Source organism: Falco punctatus (genome assembly GCF_963210335.1).
Source record: "Falco punctatus genome assembly, chromosome: 14".
Classification (NCBI taxonomy): Eukaryota; Metazoa; Chordata; class Aves; order Falconiformes; family Falconidae; genus Falco; species Falco punctatus.
The window spans coordinates 601,395-620,403 of NC_137594.1; the positions used below are offsets into that span (position 1 = coordinate 601,395).

At 47.5% G+C, this 19,009-nt stretch overlaps 2 protein-coding genes across 6 annotated transcripts in view; one reads left to right on the top strand and one right to left on the bottom strand.

Annotated features, from left to right (window-relative positions):
• The first annotated feature begins 47 nt into the window (after positions 1-47).
• MARVELD3 (MARVEL domain containing 3) lies at positions 48-3,033 on the top strand. Its single transcript, XM_080365178.1, has 3 exons — positions 48-168; positions 521-621; positions 765-3,033. Exons 1-3 carry the CDS (start codon positions 116-118, stop codon positions 1,373-1,375), a joined length of 765 nt encoding a protein of 254 aa, XP_080221304.1. The 5' UTR covers positions 48-115; the 3' UTR covers positions 1,376-3,033.
• A 159-nt stretch (positions 3,034-3,192) lies between these two features.
• PHLPP2 (PH domain and leucine rich repeat protein phosphatase 2) overlaps positions 3,193-19,009 on the bottom strand; it is a 40,751-nt gene continuing 24,934 nt past the window's right edge. For all 5 annotated transcript variants that reach the window (XM_080365104.1, XM_080365102.1, XM_080365103.1 and 2 more), the window contains 8 exons: positions 17,034-17,189; positions 16,084-16,284; positions 13,296-13,458; positions 12,647-12,777; positions 12,134-12,244; positions 11,459-11,647; positions 11,093-11,324; positions 3,193-8,012 (listed from right to left, as the gene is read on the bottom strand). In XM_080365104.1, coding sequence (XP_080221230.1) covers positions 6,876-8,012; positions 11,093-11,324; positions 11,459-11,647; positions 12,134-12,244; positions 12,647-12,777; positions 13,296-13,458; positions 16,084-16,284; positions 17,034-17,189 — 2,320 coding nt within the window. In that variant the 3' untranslated portion in view covers positions 3,193-6,875. The remainder of the gene's footprint in view (positions 8,013-11,092; positions 11,325-11,458; positions 11,648-12,133; positions 12,245-12,646; positions 12,778-13,295; positions 13,459-16,083; positions 16,285-17,033; positions 17,190-19,009) is intronic.

Consider the following 19,009-nt stretch of genomic DNA (forward strand, 5'->3'; position numbering starts at 1 on the left):
GAGCCCGGGCGCTGGGCCCGAGAGGGGAAAGGGGCAACGGGCCAGGGCTGGAGGCGGGCGGTGCCGCGCAGGCCGAAGGCAGGACACAACCCACAGCACCGAGACGAGCGGCATTATGAAGGCCAGTGGCCGCCCGGCTGCCCGCGGCCGCGCCGGGGGGAGCTCCAGGTGCGTGCGACTGGGGGGGGCCGGGCGCGCCCGCGGACACGGGGCCCGCAACGGTCCCTCGGGCGGGCCGGGCCCGGCCGGGCTGGGGGCGTCACCCCGCGGAGGAGCCGGCCGTGGCGGAGCGGGGCCAGCCCCGCGCACCGCGAACGGGGCGTCCCGGGGCGGGCGGGCGGTGAGGGGCGCGGGCAGGGACAGCACGGGAGGCGCAGGCGTTCGGGAGGCGGCCGGGAGGGGAGGGGGCTCGGCGGGGCGGGTAGGCGGCCGTGAGGGGGAACGGGGCTCGGCGGGGCGGGCGGGCAGCCACGAGGGTCCCGGGTGCGTGGCCGCTACCCCCGCCGCTGTCTCCCCTCAGCGCCGTGCCCGGAGCGGAGCCGCAGGAGCCCCCGGGAAGCCGCACTGCCGCGCCGGGGCTGCTGAAGTGCCGCCGCTGCCGTTACCTGCGCACGGGCCGGGGTGAGCGGGGGCGGGAGGGGCTGTGGCAGCCGGGTCCTCCGTGCCGCTGGGGCGGGCCCTCTCGCTCCTGCCCGGCGCCCGGACCGCCGGGGCTCGGTGGCCTCCGCGGGGGCCGCGGACCCACCCCCGCCCTCCCCTTGCAGCCTCCTGCCAGGCAGTGCAGGCGCTACTGGCCCTGCTGGCCCTGCTCTGCGGCTCCGTGTCCTGCGGCCCCCCCGGGGGGTACACGGGCCTCCCCGACGCGGGCGGCATCTATTACTACCAGTACGGCGGGGCTTACAGCGGCTTCAGCGGAGCCGAGGGGGAGAGAGCCCAGCAGCTCGACCAGCGCTTCCACCTACTGAAGCTGCCAGCGGGAAGGGCAGCGATGGCCGCGGGAGGGGCCCTCCTGCTCTTCTCCTGCCTTCTCGTTTTGGCTGGTGTTCTACGGCTACCCTGGCATTTCCCAGCGTGGCTGCTACTTGAATGCATCCTGGACACAGTGATTGCGGTTGGCATGGTGCCCGCTCTGTACCGTTTCTTCAGTTTTCTGCTGGGGGTCTATAATTCATCGGTGTGCAAAGAGAGAGAGCTGTTGTATCAAAGTAAAGGCTACCAGGGCTTTAAATGCAGCCTGCATGGGGCAGAGATCGCTACTGGCCTCTTGGGCTGCGCAGCTGGCATGGCATACCTGCTCGGGGCCGGCCTCGCTGCCAGGGCATACAGGACAGTTCACAAACTGAAACACAATCCAGAACAATTATATGAGGTATAGAATGATTCCTCCACTCCAGTAACAGTCATGATTTTTCCCAGCCTCTTTGCTTTTCCTTGCTTCTGGGCAGTGCCTCCTTAAAGCTGCAGCAGAACACACACGGAGTGCTCTAAATATGGTACAGTCAAGCTGTTCCTAACTTGAATCTGCATTATTGAATCATTAGTGGACACTAAGTTTAGTCTGATGGCTTGCCCTCATCTGGCAGCTGTCTCTTTAGTAGAGAACGACTGTCCCCATGTAGGTGACTAGCAAGCTGCTTGCTCCCCGCACAGCCTTCCTGTCCTCGGCCAGCTGGCTTGCTCTCCAGAAACGTCTTGCTGGAAGTACTGCTACTATGTACTTACACTGGTGAACAGCTTTCTGTAGCTGAAACTGTCCTTGCAAAGAGCATGTGACTGTTCACTGAGATCAGTGGCAGTAAGTACTGCTTCCTCGTAGGCCTCTTGGAACTTAACAGGGCAGTCGGGAGATGGCATTTACAGAGCTATTGGAGAATCCTGAAATAAACTTGCAAAACAATGAATACACTCAGCCTAGCTTGCGACAGAATGCCTTTTCCAACTCTCCTGGCAAGGGCATGTTTTTTTATGAAATGGTCTTTTATATAACTTTGTATACAACAGTTTTGCTTAAAAAGATGCCCCGAGTTGGGATAATCAGACAGAAGCTTTAAGAGCTCAAACAAGTGGCTTAAGATAGAAGTATACTTTTTTTCAAAATACATTTTTAATACACAAGTTGGGGAAATGAGATTCTGCTCTTGTATTATTTTTTAAAAAAAGGTGAAATTTACTTTGTAAAAAAAAACTTCTATAGGAAATTTAACAGGGAAAAGTAGCACTAGAATCACAAAATCATGCGTCGGAATGAAATGTCACTTCAGAGTAGTGTCCACTATGTGCACTGTCCATATGAAGATGGAACCACCACTGGTCTCACAGACCAGTTCTGCCGGTATTAAAAAAAAAAAAAAAAACACAAACTAAACATACCAGAAATGTGCTTTGTCTCGGATGGATCTCAAGTTTCACTGGCACCAGTAACAAAATCCTCCCAATTACCAAAACCATGGAACATTGTTGGAAGTAGAGATACAAAAGTAAAACAAATGCTAACTAGGAACACACCAGGTACTCTGGGGTTTGTTTGATTTCTCCTCCCTTTTGAGAAGCTAGATGTACCGAGCGTCTCAGCACAGGGCTCTGTATGGGCAGTCCACTGTGGTCTTTAATTCTTTTAATGATTCTGTATTTCCTGTTTGCTGCAGCTACTTCTAGAGAGCCGTACAGTACTATTTAGAGCAAGTTCACAGGGCAGGATTCCTCTGGCAGCATACAGAAAGCTGCCTAATAATTGGTATTATGGATTCTACCCTCACAGTGTTCTGGCAAGTAGCTTTTGTACGCAAGGCTGATGAGTGAAGTAGCACAAAGAGCTCAATGAAGGAGAATCTACAGCACAGCTACTGCTAGCCACAACTATGTTTGACTTTGATATTGCACAAATTCCCCTCCAGCACAGTAACGGAATCAGAATATATGGTTAGATGAAAGTAAAAATCTTTATTGCTACGTCAGCTGAAAATGTGATGCAAAAATATTCTTCCTTCCTGGACTGCTCTATACATCTGAATAAAGCATCAATGGAATAGTGTTTTCATTCTTGTGTTATTTGCCCCTCCAAAGCAATACATAGGCCACAGTGCTGAAGGTGCATTCATTGCACAACCTGCTCCCATACATGATAAAAATGGGGATTATCATAGGTGCATGCTAGAGTGGGATACAGAAAATATTCTCCTTTTTAAAACAAAATCATGAAAAAAGATTATTTAATTAACAGTTGATGTGCTCCAATATTTCTTTAACATGCACTGAGTCATATGAGTCAAGTTGAAAAAAGTTAACTTTTAAAATGTGAAAAAAGAGGAAAAAAATAATACTGGACTCTTCAGACAGCAATGGAACAGCAGGCAACAATTCCACAAAACTGAAGAGGTTGGCAAGTGACAGAAGGAGTGCAGAAATTCCTGAAGTCCGAGGACATGAGGTATGGCCGAATATCCTGTGTACTAAGGGAAGGATTTCAGGCTTCACAGCAGCCTGTCCCCATGCTTCTTCGTGGAACAGGATTTTACCCTCCCCATCTAGCTGAAGATTCTGATCAGGTCCCAGCAATCTGTGACACTGCCTCCATCAGGCCTGGTGCTGGGGGCAGCCTGGAGGCTCATCCCTTACCCTTAATACTTGGGCCCCAGCTACACTCCCTGAAGGTAACCTTTATGGGTTCCTTTTGTGAAAGCCTTTCTGGACAGGACAGGGCCGACAGGTCAGTGCCTTTAGAGTACCTGCTCTCAGCAAGCATGGCCAGAACTACTGAAGAGATAAGACAAATGAACTCATCAGCCTTAACGTGACAGTGCCCACACGGAGCACAGCAGGTCTGGCATTGCCTAGCAGGGACAAGACAGCCTGATGACCCCAAGCTGGGAGCTTCTCTCCGACAGCAAGTCTGTTAATGAATGGGACATTCTTAGTGATGTGGCTCTGTGGAGATGAGGTATCTGCACAAGAACCACATAGAAAAAAATCAGGCAAGAGACTGGAGAACAGGAAGAGAACTGGGAAAACACTTGATATCCTCTGCTATGAGTCCTTCACAGGACTTGCCAATTCATACCCGTTCCACCTACAGCAGTGTTCCCAGGGAGCTTGAAATCTAAGGTGGTGTTAATAAGTGAGGTGAGGAGGACAAAGGAGAAGCTTGCTGCCTCCAGGGAGGAAGGAAAAGAAAAGGGGTTGGTGGAGGGAAGCACTCGGGATGTGTTGCCCAGGGTAAGACTAACAGTTTGTAATAGTAGCTTAAGCAGAGAAAGCCACGGACTCCACCTAGCGTGAGAGAACAAGCCGTGTGCTGCCCTGACAGTTCACACCCACAGAAAACAGCAGCTGGCTGTAATAAACTCCCTTTCTGCTTCAGAACCAGAAACAGCACTGGAGAAAGCCTAAGTAGGTATTCCTTGCATTCCATTCTGACACCATCGTGAAGAAGAGGAGCAGCTCACAAATCTGCAAGCTCCATTGCAGAGTTCTGGTTTATTTAGTCCTTCCCCACTGAGCTAGGTAGAGCCATTCATGACTACCTCCTTGTGGCAACGCCATCTGTCCACGCAATGCCACTGGTTCAGGCTGGCAAGGACACACTGGATTTTCCACATCAGTGCAAGAAAGAGAGGCCTGATTTGCATTAACACCTACTGCTCTCCTAGTGCAAGGTTTGTCACAGTCTTACTCAGAAATTAGTATTTCTGCACTTTGTCAGTCCCATACTGCACAGAGGCTGCTTTGCAGCCATGTCGGGTATCAGAAAGTGTCGGGCTAAGCACCGGTATTTGGTAGAATTCTCACCAGTGACAAAATTAAAAGTTGCAGTCAAATACATTGGGATGAACTTTTTCTTTCTGCATACTTATATGAAGAGAACATAAAAGAGATCTGGGGTTTAGTTTTGGAATCTTTTCTGCTGCTGTTTCTCTGCCTAAGGGATTCAAATGCTGCTGTTGCTGTGATTCTAAGAACTAGCTTTTCTCTCCATTTCCAAACGAAACAGGGATTTAAACAGCCAAAATTTGTGAGAGTAAACTTTGGGAAAAGTTGGGTTGTTTCATAATTATACTGTAACTAGCACAAGGTATCTCCTAAAATGTTGTGCTCTCATGTGTGGTAAAAAATGCATTTTTTTTCCTAGCAAGAAGAAATTAAAGGTGCTTTGAAATCTCAGTAAAACTCCGTTAGATTTTGTCGAAAGATCTATATTGACAGAATCCCACAAGTAGTCTGCACAGTATTGGCTTCTGAGCAAGGCCTGAATTAGGTCCAAAAACATACAACTCAAGCCCCTCAGAGCTCTTGAGAAGAAACTTTCAGGTTTTCTTCATAAATATAATTAATAAAGAAGAAAAGGCACTAGCCCACGTTACAGTCAGGATTATTGTACCACTGACATGACAGGGGCAGTTGCTGTACGGCTCTGCCAGCTAGGGAAGACAGATCTGCATGCCACGGGGGCAATGGTCTTTTCACAAGCCTTACACAAGATGACAACATAGGCAGCCAACTTACACCCTGCACCAGAAATCCTAATGGAAACACAACACATCTGCTGAGTGCAGGCTGGCCAGTTCACCATTAGCGGGACCATTTTAAACATCTTTTCCAGTGCTGATAAAGATGTTATTAAGGTGAAAAGTTCTGTTTTTCCTTTTGCATTGAAAGCTGAGCAGGAACAAGTACGCTTTCACCTTGTTTGTGGCCAAATTGGGCACGTACCATGAAATGCAGGTTGCTGTGGCTTTGGAATAGGACTTCTGTTTTCAGGGGGAAGCAAAGATGCTGTAGCTGACAGCGCAGAGGTTTGTGTTGGTAGAACAGCATTGAATGCATCCCCAGCACAGGAAGGGCAGTCCCACTGCTCACTAGCCTTAGAGCAACACACCACTGCTTACAACTTGCTCTCCTCTTAGACAGACTACTTCACTGGAACAAGCACGAGCTCCTGGTTTCGTCCCACATCTTCTGGATACAGGAAGCCTCTACTGTGAAGCATCCATGATAGAGGTGGCCAAGCTGCTCCTTGAGCTGAGTCTGCGCTCTGCAGCTAGAAGCACAAGCTCTACTTGTTACCTTAATCAACCAGTCCAGAGCTGATCTTCCCTATGCTCCATGTAAACACATCAGTAGGCACCTGCTTATCACTCAGCTGTGTATTTTCACACCCTTCATGGGCTGATCCCATCATAACCCTCACTCTAGATTGCACCAGTGCTCATCAGAACACTGGTACCCTGAGTTTTCCACTGCCCTAACTATCCATTGGGAAAAGCCCTCACCACACCTGCTGTGCAATGCTCTCTCCCTTAACCCTAAATAATAAAGTGCTGGGCTTAAGAACAGCTTAAGTGCAATCAATAAAAGTGCTTGCAATTAATGTAGGAAACCATTCTTAGGTCAGCTTCATTACAACTGGCTGTATTCTTTCAAGGAATAACAAAGTCAGGTGCTGGGCAGGGGGGCTGCGTAAGAAATATTCACAGGACTCCAAACACTGAACATTGCCCTCCCCTTCAGCAGCCTCCTCACCCCTCCCCCCCACCCCCATATGCCAGCCCCTTTCCTGCAGAGCTGGCAGAACCTCAGGGTTCAAGGAGTTACAAGCAGGTGGTGGAACACCTGCCTTCTTCCTAGTGCTTGCACAATTTCCAGACAGTCCCTAACACAGAGCTCAGCTGCTGGTCTGAGTGCTCACAGAACAACTGAGACTCTACAGTGAAAAGTGGACAGCCTAGACCTTAGCACTCCCAATTCTCCCTCAACGACTCCATTAAGGAAGCAGCAAATGCTTGTACTCCTTGCAGGGCCCAGCTCCCCTTGGAGGGCAAGACAGCCCCTCTGGGACAGAGCTTCCTGGGACAGACAATGTGGGAGCAGTACTTGTAGGGTTACAAAGCTGTGTCAAACTCCTCTGGCAGAATCGCTGCGTGTTCCTCTTTCTGCTCCTGATCCAATCCATTCTCCTGGTGCTGCTTTATTTGTTCCTTCACTTCCTCCTCCAGATCAGGTGGCACCACAAATTGATCTTCTGGTTCCATCTGGGATGGAGCCGCAAAATAGCCAGTCTTCTTCTTGGGTGCTTCTGTGGCTACTTCAATGAGGTTGAGGCTCTCCTCCAAGGGCACTATGGAGCCATTGGAAAGCTTCTTTCCATAGAGACAGCACGTGGAAAGAGATTTTTGAAGTTCACACTTTTCCTTGACCCCTCTCTGCACAGTGTTGCTGTTTACACTGTTCTGTCTCCGAATGATGAGGACAAGCCCAGAGTCATCCTCTGGCCCTGGAGCAGAGGACCTGTACTCTGCAGGAGGTTCAGACTCCAGGCCCTTTCCTTTACAGCAGTGGATGTCCACCTCCACCTCCACTTTACTGCCATTTGTCATCACACCTTCCACAGGCTGTTCATCATCGCTATCCAGACCATTATCAGACTGGTTGCTGGAGAAGGTGGCACTGGAAGGTTGGCGCTGAAAGATGCTCGAGGGGGGCACAGGATGTAGGCTGCAACGTCGCTCTTGTCGTGGTAGCAAACTGCCATCAAGACCAACAGCACTGTGTTCATCTGAAGCAGTAGAGCCCACCTCACTGCTAACCTCAGAAGCAGACAGTTCACTGCTGAATTCTGAAGCAATTCCACTGCTAGATGAAGGTGTCACTGGCTTGGTGGCAGAGGAACTAAATCCCCCAGCAACTGGCAGAGTGAGGCCATGCATCTCACACGTGCAGCTGTCCTCACTGATGTTCAGACACACCACCATTGCACCTACATTGTCTTGGCACCCATAGCTTTGGGCTAAAGTGCAGAGTTTCTTCGCAGCAGCTAGTGGGTCATGTAGGTGGCGCACAGCTGAGATAGCCTCTGCGTAAGACAGGTGTTCCCAGAGAGATTTGTTCCCTAGAAGTAGCAGCTCATCTTGTACAGTCAGTGGAATGGAACTGACATGTGGTTTGGGCAGGATCCAAGGATGCAAGTACGTGCAGCCCAGCATCCGAGTACAGCAAGTCACACCATTGACCTTATTATCCTGCAGACAAGAGAAACAAGGCAGCAGTGTTAGATCTGCTATTAGATCATGTGGAAAGCAGTCTTTCCCCTGCCCATATACTGGTTTGGAGCCTTGATAAATGCCAGTACGTTTATACTTATATAAATAAATATATACTTTATACTATACTCCTACAGTATAGGAGAAAGGGATTTAGGCCCAAGTACCACAGAACAGAGATTCACTGTTCCTGATCATCAGGTATGGCAATTACCCATCATCCATGCTGGCAATAACACACTTTTCTCCCACAAGACTTTTTGTGACATTCTGAAGAATTGCAGCAAACTACTCTGAAACGTGCAGTTAGACTACCTGCAGCACATTGCTCAGAGAATCCCACTCATGAGTATTATGAAACTTATTTTTTCAGTATGAGCAAGATAGTGACTTTTCACTTTCTCATTGCAAGGCAGATTATCCAGACATTAAATAATTTGTGTATTTTCTGAACTATTTCCTTCTTTATTAACATATAACTGCATCCAGAAACTACACTACAACGTGAGGAAGAAACAACAAGTAGGTATCTCACACTACTGCTGCAACTTGGAGGTACTGCCACCTTCCCGTTTCTGCTAGACAGCCCCCTGGCCTGCCTGGCACTAGCCTCCTGGACAGAAAACTGCCCGCAGCCCTCGGTCCCTTTTCCAAGTCAGTGCATACAGAGTACGCAGCTTCCCCATTGTTTTGAATTTAATTTCTGTGTTCTTAATTTCTTTCAACACAAAGGATGTTTCTTAACATCCTTTGGGTGTTAAACATTGCTGCTGCTAAGTAACCAGCAGAGGACACATGCAGGGAAGTCTCCTTAGACAATGATTTCACTTTTATTTTTCAGAATCCATTTATCACCCAGTCTTTAAACCATTTAAATGCGCTACACTGATTTCACAGTTATTTTTAGTCAGAGTGCTACAGGATGTATAGCACCTTGCAGAGCCATAATTTATTAAGAGATTATCCCCCCGATTATAAAACCTGATACTTTTTTAAAAAGACCCACTGAGCGTAAAGCTAGTATGACTGGCACTGATTTCTCAGATCTTCACCAATGACATAACTTTCCAGTTCACTGCAACTTCCCTGTTATTTCCAAGTTTTTAGAAAGCTACCCTTTACAGAGTTCTCCAGAAATAATTTTAATACTTTCACATAAAACCAATGAACACGAACATTTCTGTCTTTTTTTTTTTTTTTTACCTGTAATATACTTTATATCCATGTTCTGTGTGTCTCAAGGGCCACTAATCCTGTACATTCACCGAGTGAAATGTGGAAGAAATCCAAAGAGAGGTAACTCGAGTCACACTTGTTAGGAAACACCAAAGACATTTTGTGGGTTTTGAGACAAGACGACTTCCCAGGCCCTGCCCTGTTCTTCAGTGGCTCCTCTCCACACTCACCCAAGTCACGCAGACCTGGCTAGCTGGGGAGGTCCCAGCTGACTGGAAGTTAGCAAATGTGACACCCACCTACAAGAAGGGGCAGGAGGAGGATCCAGGGAACCGTGGGCCTGTCAGTCTGACCTCATGATCTGCTTCCTCTTTCAGATGATCTTTGTACATGTTGTCATCTCACTGCACGTACAGGACAACCAGTTGATCAGGTTCGGTCAGCATGCGTTTATGAAAGGCAGGTCCCAATGGACAAACCTAATCTTCTGTGACAAAGTGACCCACTTAGTGGATGATGGAAAAGCTGAGGATGGTGTCTACCTAGAGCTACTGGAGACACTGGCTGCTCACAGCCTGGACAGGTCTACTGTTTGCTGGATGGCTGAGCCCAAAGAGCAGTGGTGGAGTTACATCCCGCTGGCACTGGTCACGAGTGGTGCTCCCCAGGGCTCAGTGCTGGGGCCGGTTCAGTTCAATATCTTTATCAATGAGCTGGACAAGGGGACTGAATGCACCCTCAGTAAATTTGCAGATGACATTGATCTGCTGGAGGGCAGGAGGCTCTGCAGATGGGTGTGGGCAGGCTGGGCCGATGGGTTGAGGCCAATTGTATAAGGTTCAACCTGGCTCAGTGCCGGGTCCTGCACTTGGGGCACAACAGCTCCCCGCAGCGCTGTGAGCTTGGGACAGAGCAGCTGGGAAGCTGCTGGGTGGGCAAGGGCCTGGGGGTGCTGGTTGGCAGCTGCTGAACATGATCCAGCAGTGTGCCCAGGTGGCCAAAGCGGCCAACAGCATCCTGGCTTGTGTCAGAAACAGTGTGGCCAGCAGGACTAGGGCAGTGATTGCCCCCCTGTGCTTAGCACCAGTGAGGCCACACCTCAAATCCTGTGTTCAGTTTCGGGCCCCTCACTGCAAGACAGACATTGAGGTGCTGGAGCATCTCCAGAGATGGGTAATGGAGCTGGGGAAGGGTCTGGAGCACAAGTCTTACGAGGATCGGCTCAGGGAGCTGGGGGTGTTTAGCCTGGAAAAAAGTAGGCTCAGTGGGAACTTGATTGCTCTCTACAACTACCTGAAAGGAAGCTGTAACAAGGTGGGGGGTCAGTCTCCCAAGTAACAATCGATAGGAGGAGAGGAAACAGTCTCAAGTTGTGCCAGGAGAAGTTTAGATTGGACATTAGGAAAAACTTCCTCTCTGAAAGGGTTGTCAAGCACTGGTACAGGCTGCCCAGGGAGGTGGTGACGTCACTACCTCTGGGGGTATTTGAAAGACGTGTAGACGTCATGCTGAGGGACATGGGTAAGTGGTGCACTTGGCAGTGCTGGGCTAACGGCTGGACTCAATTTTAAAAGTCTTTTCCAACCTACATCATTTCATAATTATATGAATATGGACCTCCCCTCCTTTAGCTCCACACTCATCATCTTTCCTTCCTCTATCCCTAAGTCATCCTTGGCATCCTATACCTGTAGTTCACAGGCCATAATGTGCGTTTTAGGAACATGTCATTCTGAATAGCTAATCGGCAAGAGAAGCACCACACAAGTCACTTGAACACCTTCACGCTATCCTCCCCTCTGTAGTACTGTGCAGGCAACAGAGCTCATGTGTTTGTACCAAGCTTTTACAGGAGGGTGGAAGTGAAGAGGGTCCAAACCAACCTCTGTTATAATGGCTTTTTGCTCCTTGACTCTCTTGGCTTCTTCTGAACATTGTTCAAGGCTGAAGACTTTGGAGAGAGGCAGTGGTTTTCCGCTTCGGCACAGAATGGCTTGGCACGTCCCCACATTGGCCACCGTCAAAGAGAAGTTGCTGGCTGGATCAGCCACATCATGACGAATATAGCACAGGACAGCAGAGGAACCCAGCTTCTGTCCAGCCATGCCCAGCTTCCTGTTGGAAGAGAAGGTGTAGGAAGGCTCCAGACTCCAGTGACAGGCATTCTGGAGGGCTGCCTCACCCCACCTAACACATTAAGTGATATACCTATGCAGGTCCCACCAGGACCAGCTTGCTCACCGTCCTACCTGTGGGAGACCAAGAAGGTGTTGGACATGAACATGGTGTCTGACTGCTGTACCTCCTCCAGGAGCACATCGGCCATGGTGCACTGCAGCAAGCGCGGCAGCTCCTCATTCTTGTCACCATCAAATATGCCATACACAGCCTCCACTCCCTCTGCAAAGCTCCCCAGTGCCAGGGATGACACACACAGCCTGTTAGAAAAGCACACAAGCAAAGTTAATGTCTCAAAAGATTACACGGTCCCCCAAACCACAGCCAGCAGGCACCTTCCCGTGAGTGCTGTTCTCACAGGGCAGCAAAGCCATTGTCCCTACAGTCACTGCCCCATGAGATGTACAGCTGCATTTTATTACTGGAACTCCTGAACCCTCCTTGACCACACTCAGGTCTAGAGGGCAGCGGGCACAGCCAGCAAGAGAAAGATAAGCATCTCTGCCAGGGTGGGAAGCAAAGTCCAAGTGTCTCAGGATAAGCATGAAAACAGAGGGAAAGGACAATGCAGAGGCTTGAGTTACCAAGACTTAGCAAGAGATCTGGAGAGACAGAGGGACAGATGAGCTCTTGAGCAGAACAGGTCTGCTTGGGTCCTTAGCAGTTTGGTTTTGGGGCTCCTGGTTGGGTTCACCTAGCACCCTGAGAAGACAAAGTGTCAGCATCCAGCAGACCACAATACTCACTTATTTCTTTGGCCTGCCATCTCAGCTACTCCATGACTCCAGAAGGCAGAACTGAGCGCTGAGTCTGCCGTAAGGGAGGGCTTAGCATCAATCTTCAGTGTGGTAATGTGACTACAGAGAGAGAAGAACAGAAGTCATTCTCTCCTGGACGCTGCTGAATAGTTAGTGTCCAAAGGACCTTGTCCAGTCTAGAGTTTTAGACAGCAGCCTGAGGAAAGAACTGCACCAAGGAGAGGAGTTCAGGGCCTTGGCCTTCTGGAGATGTCTGGCTGCTTATGCCAGAGACAGCTGGGAGAACCTCATACCACCTGAGAAACCGTTTGCTGGCTCTGATGATTTGGACCAAAAGGCTTTGCCCTTCCTACAAGACTGAAAGCTTCAGCTGCCACAGGCAGGGAACATTACAACATTATCCAGTGCTGTGATACACACTTTACTATCCCATTTTCCATCCTGGGAAGGGTTACCCTTCCCTGTACAGGACACTATTGGGTTGGCACCTCCATGGCTCACCTGAAGATGTCCAGTGTCTTATGTTCTAGCACCAGGTTTGTGTTTCCGCTCAGGTCCAACTCTTGCAAGGCACCTGGCAGTGCCTCAGGGATTAGGATTTCAGTTAAATCATTGCAGCTCAAGTCCACAAACTGCAGTATCAAAAAAAGCACAATGAAAAATAAAATACTCTCTGTTCTGTCATGTGATCAGTTACTCCAGCACTCCTTCCAAACACTGCATGATCCCACTACTGATTGTATCCCACAAACAGGTCATGAAAATGGGTCTGACCTATCAGTAGAAGAACAATTTACAAGCAGCAAATACTTACAACCTGAAATAGCCAGGACCCCAGTACTGAAAGATTAGGTCATGCTGAAGATAACAGGTGGCTGCTTATATATACAAACCTGCCTAGCTATGTAACACTCCCTACTGTCTCAAAAGGTAAACCAGAAATACACAAAGTCAGAGACAGAGGGTAAAGATCAGTGAGAGAAAAGCCATCTTTGTTCAACTCAGAAAGGCGACTCAGATGCATATTCTGTGCCTTCTTCTTGGGCTGATCAAGGAAAATGCCGGGATCTCCATTTTCTCTCCTAGCAGTTTCTCTTCATCCTCCAACCCAAACTTTCCCAATATCTCTTTACCTTCTCTGTAAGAATACCTGAATACGGGGCAGATGCAGGATCTCTGGAAAGATGCTGATTTCATTAGAATGTGCAATAAGTGTATGAAGTAGCTTGCAGTTTGCCACTGTTGTGGGAATTGTTTTCAGTTTGTTGCCACTCAGATTCAGTTCTTCCAAGTGCTCCAGCTTACCAAGTTTGCTGAAAGAGAAACAAAAGAATACTTTATCTTATAGGCAAGAACTTGTCACTTTCTGAACCTGAGATAAGGTATCCGTAGACACTGCCCTTTATGACCTACATTTCTAATTTATTGATAGGAGACCAAAAGTCCTAAGAGATGCTGCAGTAAGAGCTCAGGGTCCCCAGGCATGGCTTGTATCTATATACAACTGAAAGGTGCCTTCACCCTGATTTCTAAAGCCCTGAAGCAGAAGACTATAGTGTCTTAATTTGAAAATGCAAAACCTCCTAAAGCTGTGTCAGTGTACTTTGGTGGGAATAAACAGTTTTACAGGAAAGCGGTTCTTTAGCCTGACTGATACCAGCAATAATCATGGCAAAGCTTGCACAGATGCAATCCATACCAAATTAATCATGCTGACATGATTAATAAAAAAAAACCTTAGATTTTTGTGTGAATGTAAGTGAATGTGCTCATTTCTGTGAGACCACAAATTAAGCTGTCGCAGAAGTCTATCAGTATAGCACTAGTTCTCTACTATATTCTAAAGAAAATATATTTGATACCCCAAAACTGGATTGCAGAAGATACTGAAAAGTAATAATAAATTAAGAATTCAGTGTAAGTCCTTCCAGTAGGGTTCTGTGGGGAGGCACTTTTGATTCAATGACAGTCAATAGGTCAGTGATTAATAAGAAAAACATATACACACTCACCAAATTATACCTAGTAAAACTGGCAAAAAAATATGGTGGAAACTCATTCTCAGCATATAGCAATATGAACTACTTGGTGACATGAACTCACTGCAAGAGCACATGATTTAAATTAGCTAAGTAATGGTATGCACATGGGAACTTGTGCAAGTCACAGTTACAGAGGAAACAACCTTCAGAGACATGGCCCTGAAAAAGGCTTGAGTCAGATGAACAGGCACTGAGAAAAGAACAGTGTATAAAGATGTTGCCAGAAGGGGACTCGAGCAGATGCTCATGACCAGCATTATCTGCTGATGATTTTCAGTAAGTGCAGTGTCCAAGTTCTGCTGTCTACATAGCCACAAAAGGATTGACAATCTGGAAAGGATTCAGAGGAACCCTTCCCACATTAAGAAACTAAAAAAGCTGAGTATATTTATCGTTAAGCATAGACAGCTGAAGTTTTATTAAGCTATGCTTGGAAAATCATAAAATCACAGAATGGTTTGGGTTGGAAAAGACCTTTAAAGATAATCCAGTCCAACCCCCTGCCATGGGCAGGGACACCTGCCACAGCCCAGGCTGCCCCCAGCCCCGTCCAGCCTGGCCTGGGACACTGCCAGGGATGGGGCACCCACAGCTGCTCCGGGCAGCCTGGGCCAGCGCCTCGCCGCCCTCATCATAAACCACTTCTTTCTTCGGTCCAATCTAAACCTACCCTCTTTCAGTTTAAAACCATTGCCCTTTGTCCTGTCACTACAGACCTTGGTAAAAAGTCTCTCTGTGCCTTTCTTTTAAGTCCCCTTTATATATTGAAAGGCTGCAAGAAGGTCTTCCCAGAGCCTTCTCTTCTCCAGGCTGAACAACCCCAGCTCTCTCAGCCTTTCTTCATAGGAGAGGTGTTCCAGCCACCTGACCGTTTCTGTGGGCCCCTTCTGGACTTTCTCTAACAGGTCCACCTCTTTCTTGTACTGGGGACCCCAGAGCTAGATGCAGTGCTCCAGGCAGGGCCTCCTGAGGAGCAGAAGGGGAGAATCCCCTCCCTCGACCTGCTGACCTTGTTTCTTTCCATGTAGCCCAGGACAGCTGGCTTTCTGGGCTGCAAGCACACATTCCCAGGTCATGTCCGATTTTTCATGCACCAGTACCCCAAAGTCCTTCTCTACAGGGCTGCTCTCAATCCATTAACTCCCCAGGCTGTACTGATATTGGGAATCGCCCTGACCCAGGTGCAGGAGCTTGCACTTGGCCGTGTTGAACCTCATGAGGTTTGCATGGACCCACTCCTCAAGCCTGTCAAGGTCCCTCTGGGTGACATTGGCTAGAGGAAAGGAATCACAAAAAAATATCTGATAATACATAGTTTTCATACTAGAAAGACAGCATGATATACTGGTAAAAAGAAGTAGATAAATAATTCTCGCTGTAAAATAAGATGCATGCTTACACAACTGAGAGCAACTGGAATAACTTAGTAGGAACACATGGGAGCTTCCAGTCTCTTAAATTTCTACGCTGAGCACAGATTTATCTCTATTTCAACTCCAAATCCTAAGCCTGGTGCATTAATGGATTAAGTTATATGACTTGCACTGGGCAGTTCAGACAAGTCTGACTGAGGGTCTTCTGGCAAGAGTGAAAAGCAAAAAAATACAGCACAGCAAGCTGCCTGCCAGTAGCATTGAAGTTGCAAAGAAATATTACCTCATCCCCCCTGCAGACCGCCCCCAACCAGGTGGACAGGAACCACTACAGCCAACAGTACCCTGTGCCAATCCCCCGTAACACGCTGTTCCTCGGTGTGCACGTAGGAATGGCAGGCTTTTGTCATCGGGCCACAGGGAGAACATTTTGCTTTGACACTGATTCACATACAATTGCAGTAAGGCAGACAACCCATCCTCCTGGTGAGCACTGTCTTGCCCACCAGCCTTACTCATTTACCTTGCGGGGAAAGTCTGTAGGTTGTTGTTTGCCAGATGCAGGATCCGTAGGCTTGGGTGTCCCACCAAGACAGGGATGCATTGATCTGTGAGGTTATTATTGGTCAAGTAAAGCAGCTGCAGCATGCTCAGACTCTCCTCCCCTGTACATGCAGAGGGCAAGGACTCCAGGCTGTTTGCGGATGCATTCAGGTACCTGAGGCTAACCACAGCAAGTATAAAAATCAGACTTCACATCATCTAAACCACTCCCTTAACAGCAGGAAAAGGAGCTATACAAATGCCAGTGTGGACAGAGCAAAAACATTAGACAGGAGGCCAGACAACACCGTGTAACATCCCTACTCACATTAAGATTTATGAGTCTACTACTGACTGATTAGCTATATAGCACTGTGGATGCACACAGCATTTTACAGTAAACAGAGCCTGTGGAGGGGGTGGGTAATACTGGTGGAAGCAGACTACATAAACTCCTACTCAGTCTTTAACAGAAGGGTTGACTCATGTCTGAACAGTTACAAAGGGTTGTTCATTTGCAAGAGTCTCTCTTGCTGTTCTCCAACGACCTGATGTACTTTCTGCTGTAATATCTGAAAATCTGTATGGCGTCTTTCCTTTGCACCTGAATTTACACACTACTTTTAAAGACAAAGCTCTTCAGGCAGTAACATGATCTTAGAAACAGCTGCAACTGAAGCTAATTTTTGAGCTGGCTGTTGGGTTAGGCAAGCCTCTGTTTCCCTGTAATTAAACAGTAACATGGACCGATTCCCTCAAATCAGCTTGACGACTTCCCTTAGAGAACCTGAATTCCCTCCTCATAAAGTGCATGCCTCATGATCTCTTATGCAAATGGCACCGTGCAAGGACAGTCACACAGGCATTACTATCAGCTTCTACAGCTCCAGATGTTAATGCAGACAAAAGATGCTCATTGCTGCCACTCACTTCAGAGCCTTGACAAAGAGCGTCTCTGGGAGTTTAGTCAACAGGTTGTGCTGAAGGTCTAGCACCTCTAGTGGAATGTGTTCTAGGAGAGGTGGAAGGCTCTGCAGACGATTGTGCCCCATCATCAACTTTCGAAGACTCAAGCTGCTGAGGATCCTAGAAAGACACAAGGTTTTCTGTGTCAGCTTGGTTCACTCCCCTCCACGTCCACAAAGTGAGAAAAGGTAGTATTTAATCCATTATGATTTAACTGTACAGCACAGAAAAATTAAAATAAACTGATCCATAAAGTGTAAACAATGACAAAGCAGAAAACCACACGTGGTAAGGTGTCTCAGTCACTCTGAATGCTTGGAAGTATATCTACATTTCCCTCTGTGCTATCACAGATGAGTAACTTGTGATATGAGCCTGTCTATGTGCATATGCCCTAGCATTCACTCAGGCAGATAAAAAACATAAGTAGTCACAAAGAATGGATTTAAATGCCTTTTTTCACTTGTAAGCAGAAAGAAGTGCTCCCCCTGTGCCAACTTCAATTCAGAGCTTTAATCAGCTACTTAGCACTTCCGCATTAATTCTGAGGCTGTTGTCACATTCTCCAGAATTGCAGTGTTATTGAGGGAAAAGGCCTCTATCCCCACAAACTGCAGAGAACTGCTTGCAGGAATTCTGAGAAAGGATATCTGGACATAGCCTAGAACCCCCCTGCCCATTTGTGTGAAGTGATAACTTGGGACTATGTTCTGAGAGCCCCATACAGAACAGCTTTGAGTAATTATACTGGAAGGGGGGAAATATTCAAATGCAGATACACCAATTTCCTTATTCAAGCTGACTTCTCCAGAGCTGGCTTGGGCATCTCCACTCAGCACTGTCATGCACCACTTTGATACAATTATGGTTTTGGACAGCTAAGTGTAAGACAACTTCAAGGTGAACTATACCACTTAATGCAAGGCTCTTCAAGCTTTAGTCTGCTGGATGAGCCTGATAAATGGCTGAAGGTCAACACTGGCGAAGTTCTAACTATGCACAAGATATACTTACAGCGTTGATGACAAATGAGATCCCCAATGGATACAGTAAATTCCAGCATTTCAGAATCTTTAAAAATACTTAAACTTCCTTTCAGAATATATTATTTCTGTGTCCGAATCTTGCAAGTTCTTCCTGCATAACATACTTAAAATTTGGTCTTTTTCACCCATTGGCATGGCTAAAATTATTTTCTAAGTTCTCATTATCGCATCCTCGTTACATCCTTTTCTTGCCTTTGATGTATATAGACCTGTCTCCGACAACCATTAAAATGTCACCGCTAAGATCACTTCGTATGCCTGCCGCTTTAATTGCTTCAACCTGCTCTCTGCACTTCCTCACCGTAACCTGCCCTTCCATTCACTTTCAGCGTAGTTTACTCTAGACATTGTGTCTCATTCATTACAATCACACCCCCACTAAACACACTTGTTAGGCTAAGAACATTTGTGCTTTGCTTCTTCCCGTGATGTCCCTTGGAGAAGTTGTTATAAATATCTGTAAAATTATATTAGTTCTTAGCTCCCCTTTACCACATTTCTGCAGAAACTGAAAGGGGAACAGGGAGAAAGGAGATGACTGATGACGTGTGCTGAAGCTACCTTTGAGATCAGCTGTATCACATCTCCAATACCTCCCTATGAAAGGTAACAGAAGAAATCTGTGGGGCAATGCAAGGAATATTATGGCCTCACCTATGACCCGTGTTTACAGACACTATCTTAACACAAATAAATCACAGCAGTATGTCCTACTTCAGCTGCAAACAGCTGCAGTGGAAGCTAGAAGCACAGGATGAAATTACCTGGCCCCTGTTATTCAAGAAGCTGATCTGGAAGTCAGTTCTTTCCAGCATTTGAATACAGAGTGTTTTTGACACTGCACAGAAAAAGTGGATTATATCTCTGCACAACAAAGAATAAAGCAACTGAAAT

Bases quoted from the DNA above. Each gene is read 5' to 3' on its own strand.
- MARVELD3 (XM_080365178.1), top strand. From the start codon at position 116: ATGAAGGCCAGTGGCCGCCCGGCTGCCCGCGGCCGCGCCGGGGGGAGC. The intron at 169-520 runs GTGCGTGCGACT...GTCTCCCCTCAG, and splicing joins CGCGCCGGGGGGAGCTCCAG to CGCCGTGCCCGGAGCGGAGC. The intron at 622-764 runs GTGAGCGGGGGC...CTCCCCTTGCAG, and splicing joins TTACCTGCGCACGGGCCGGG to CCTCCTGCCAGGCAGTGCAG.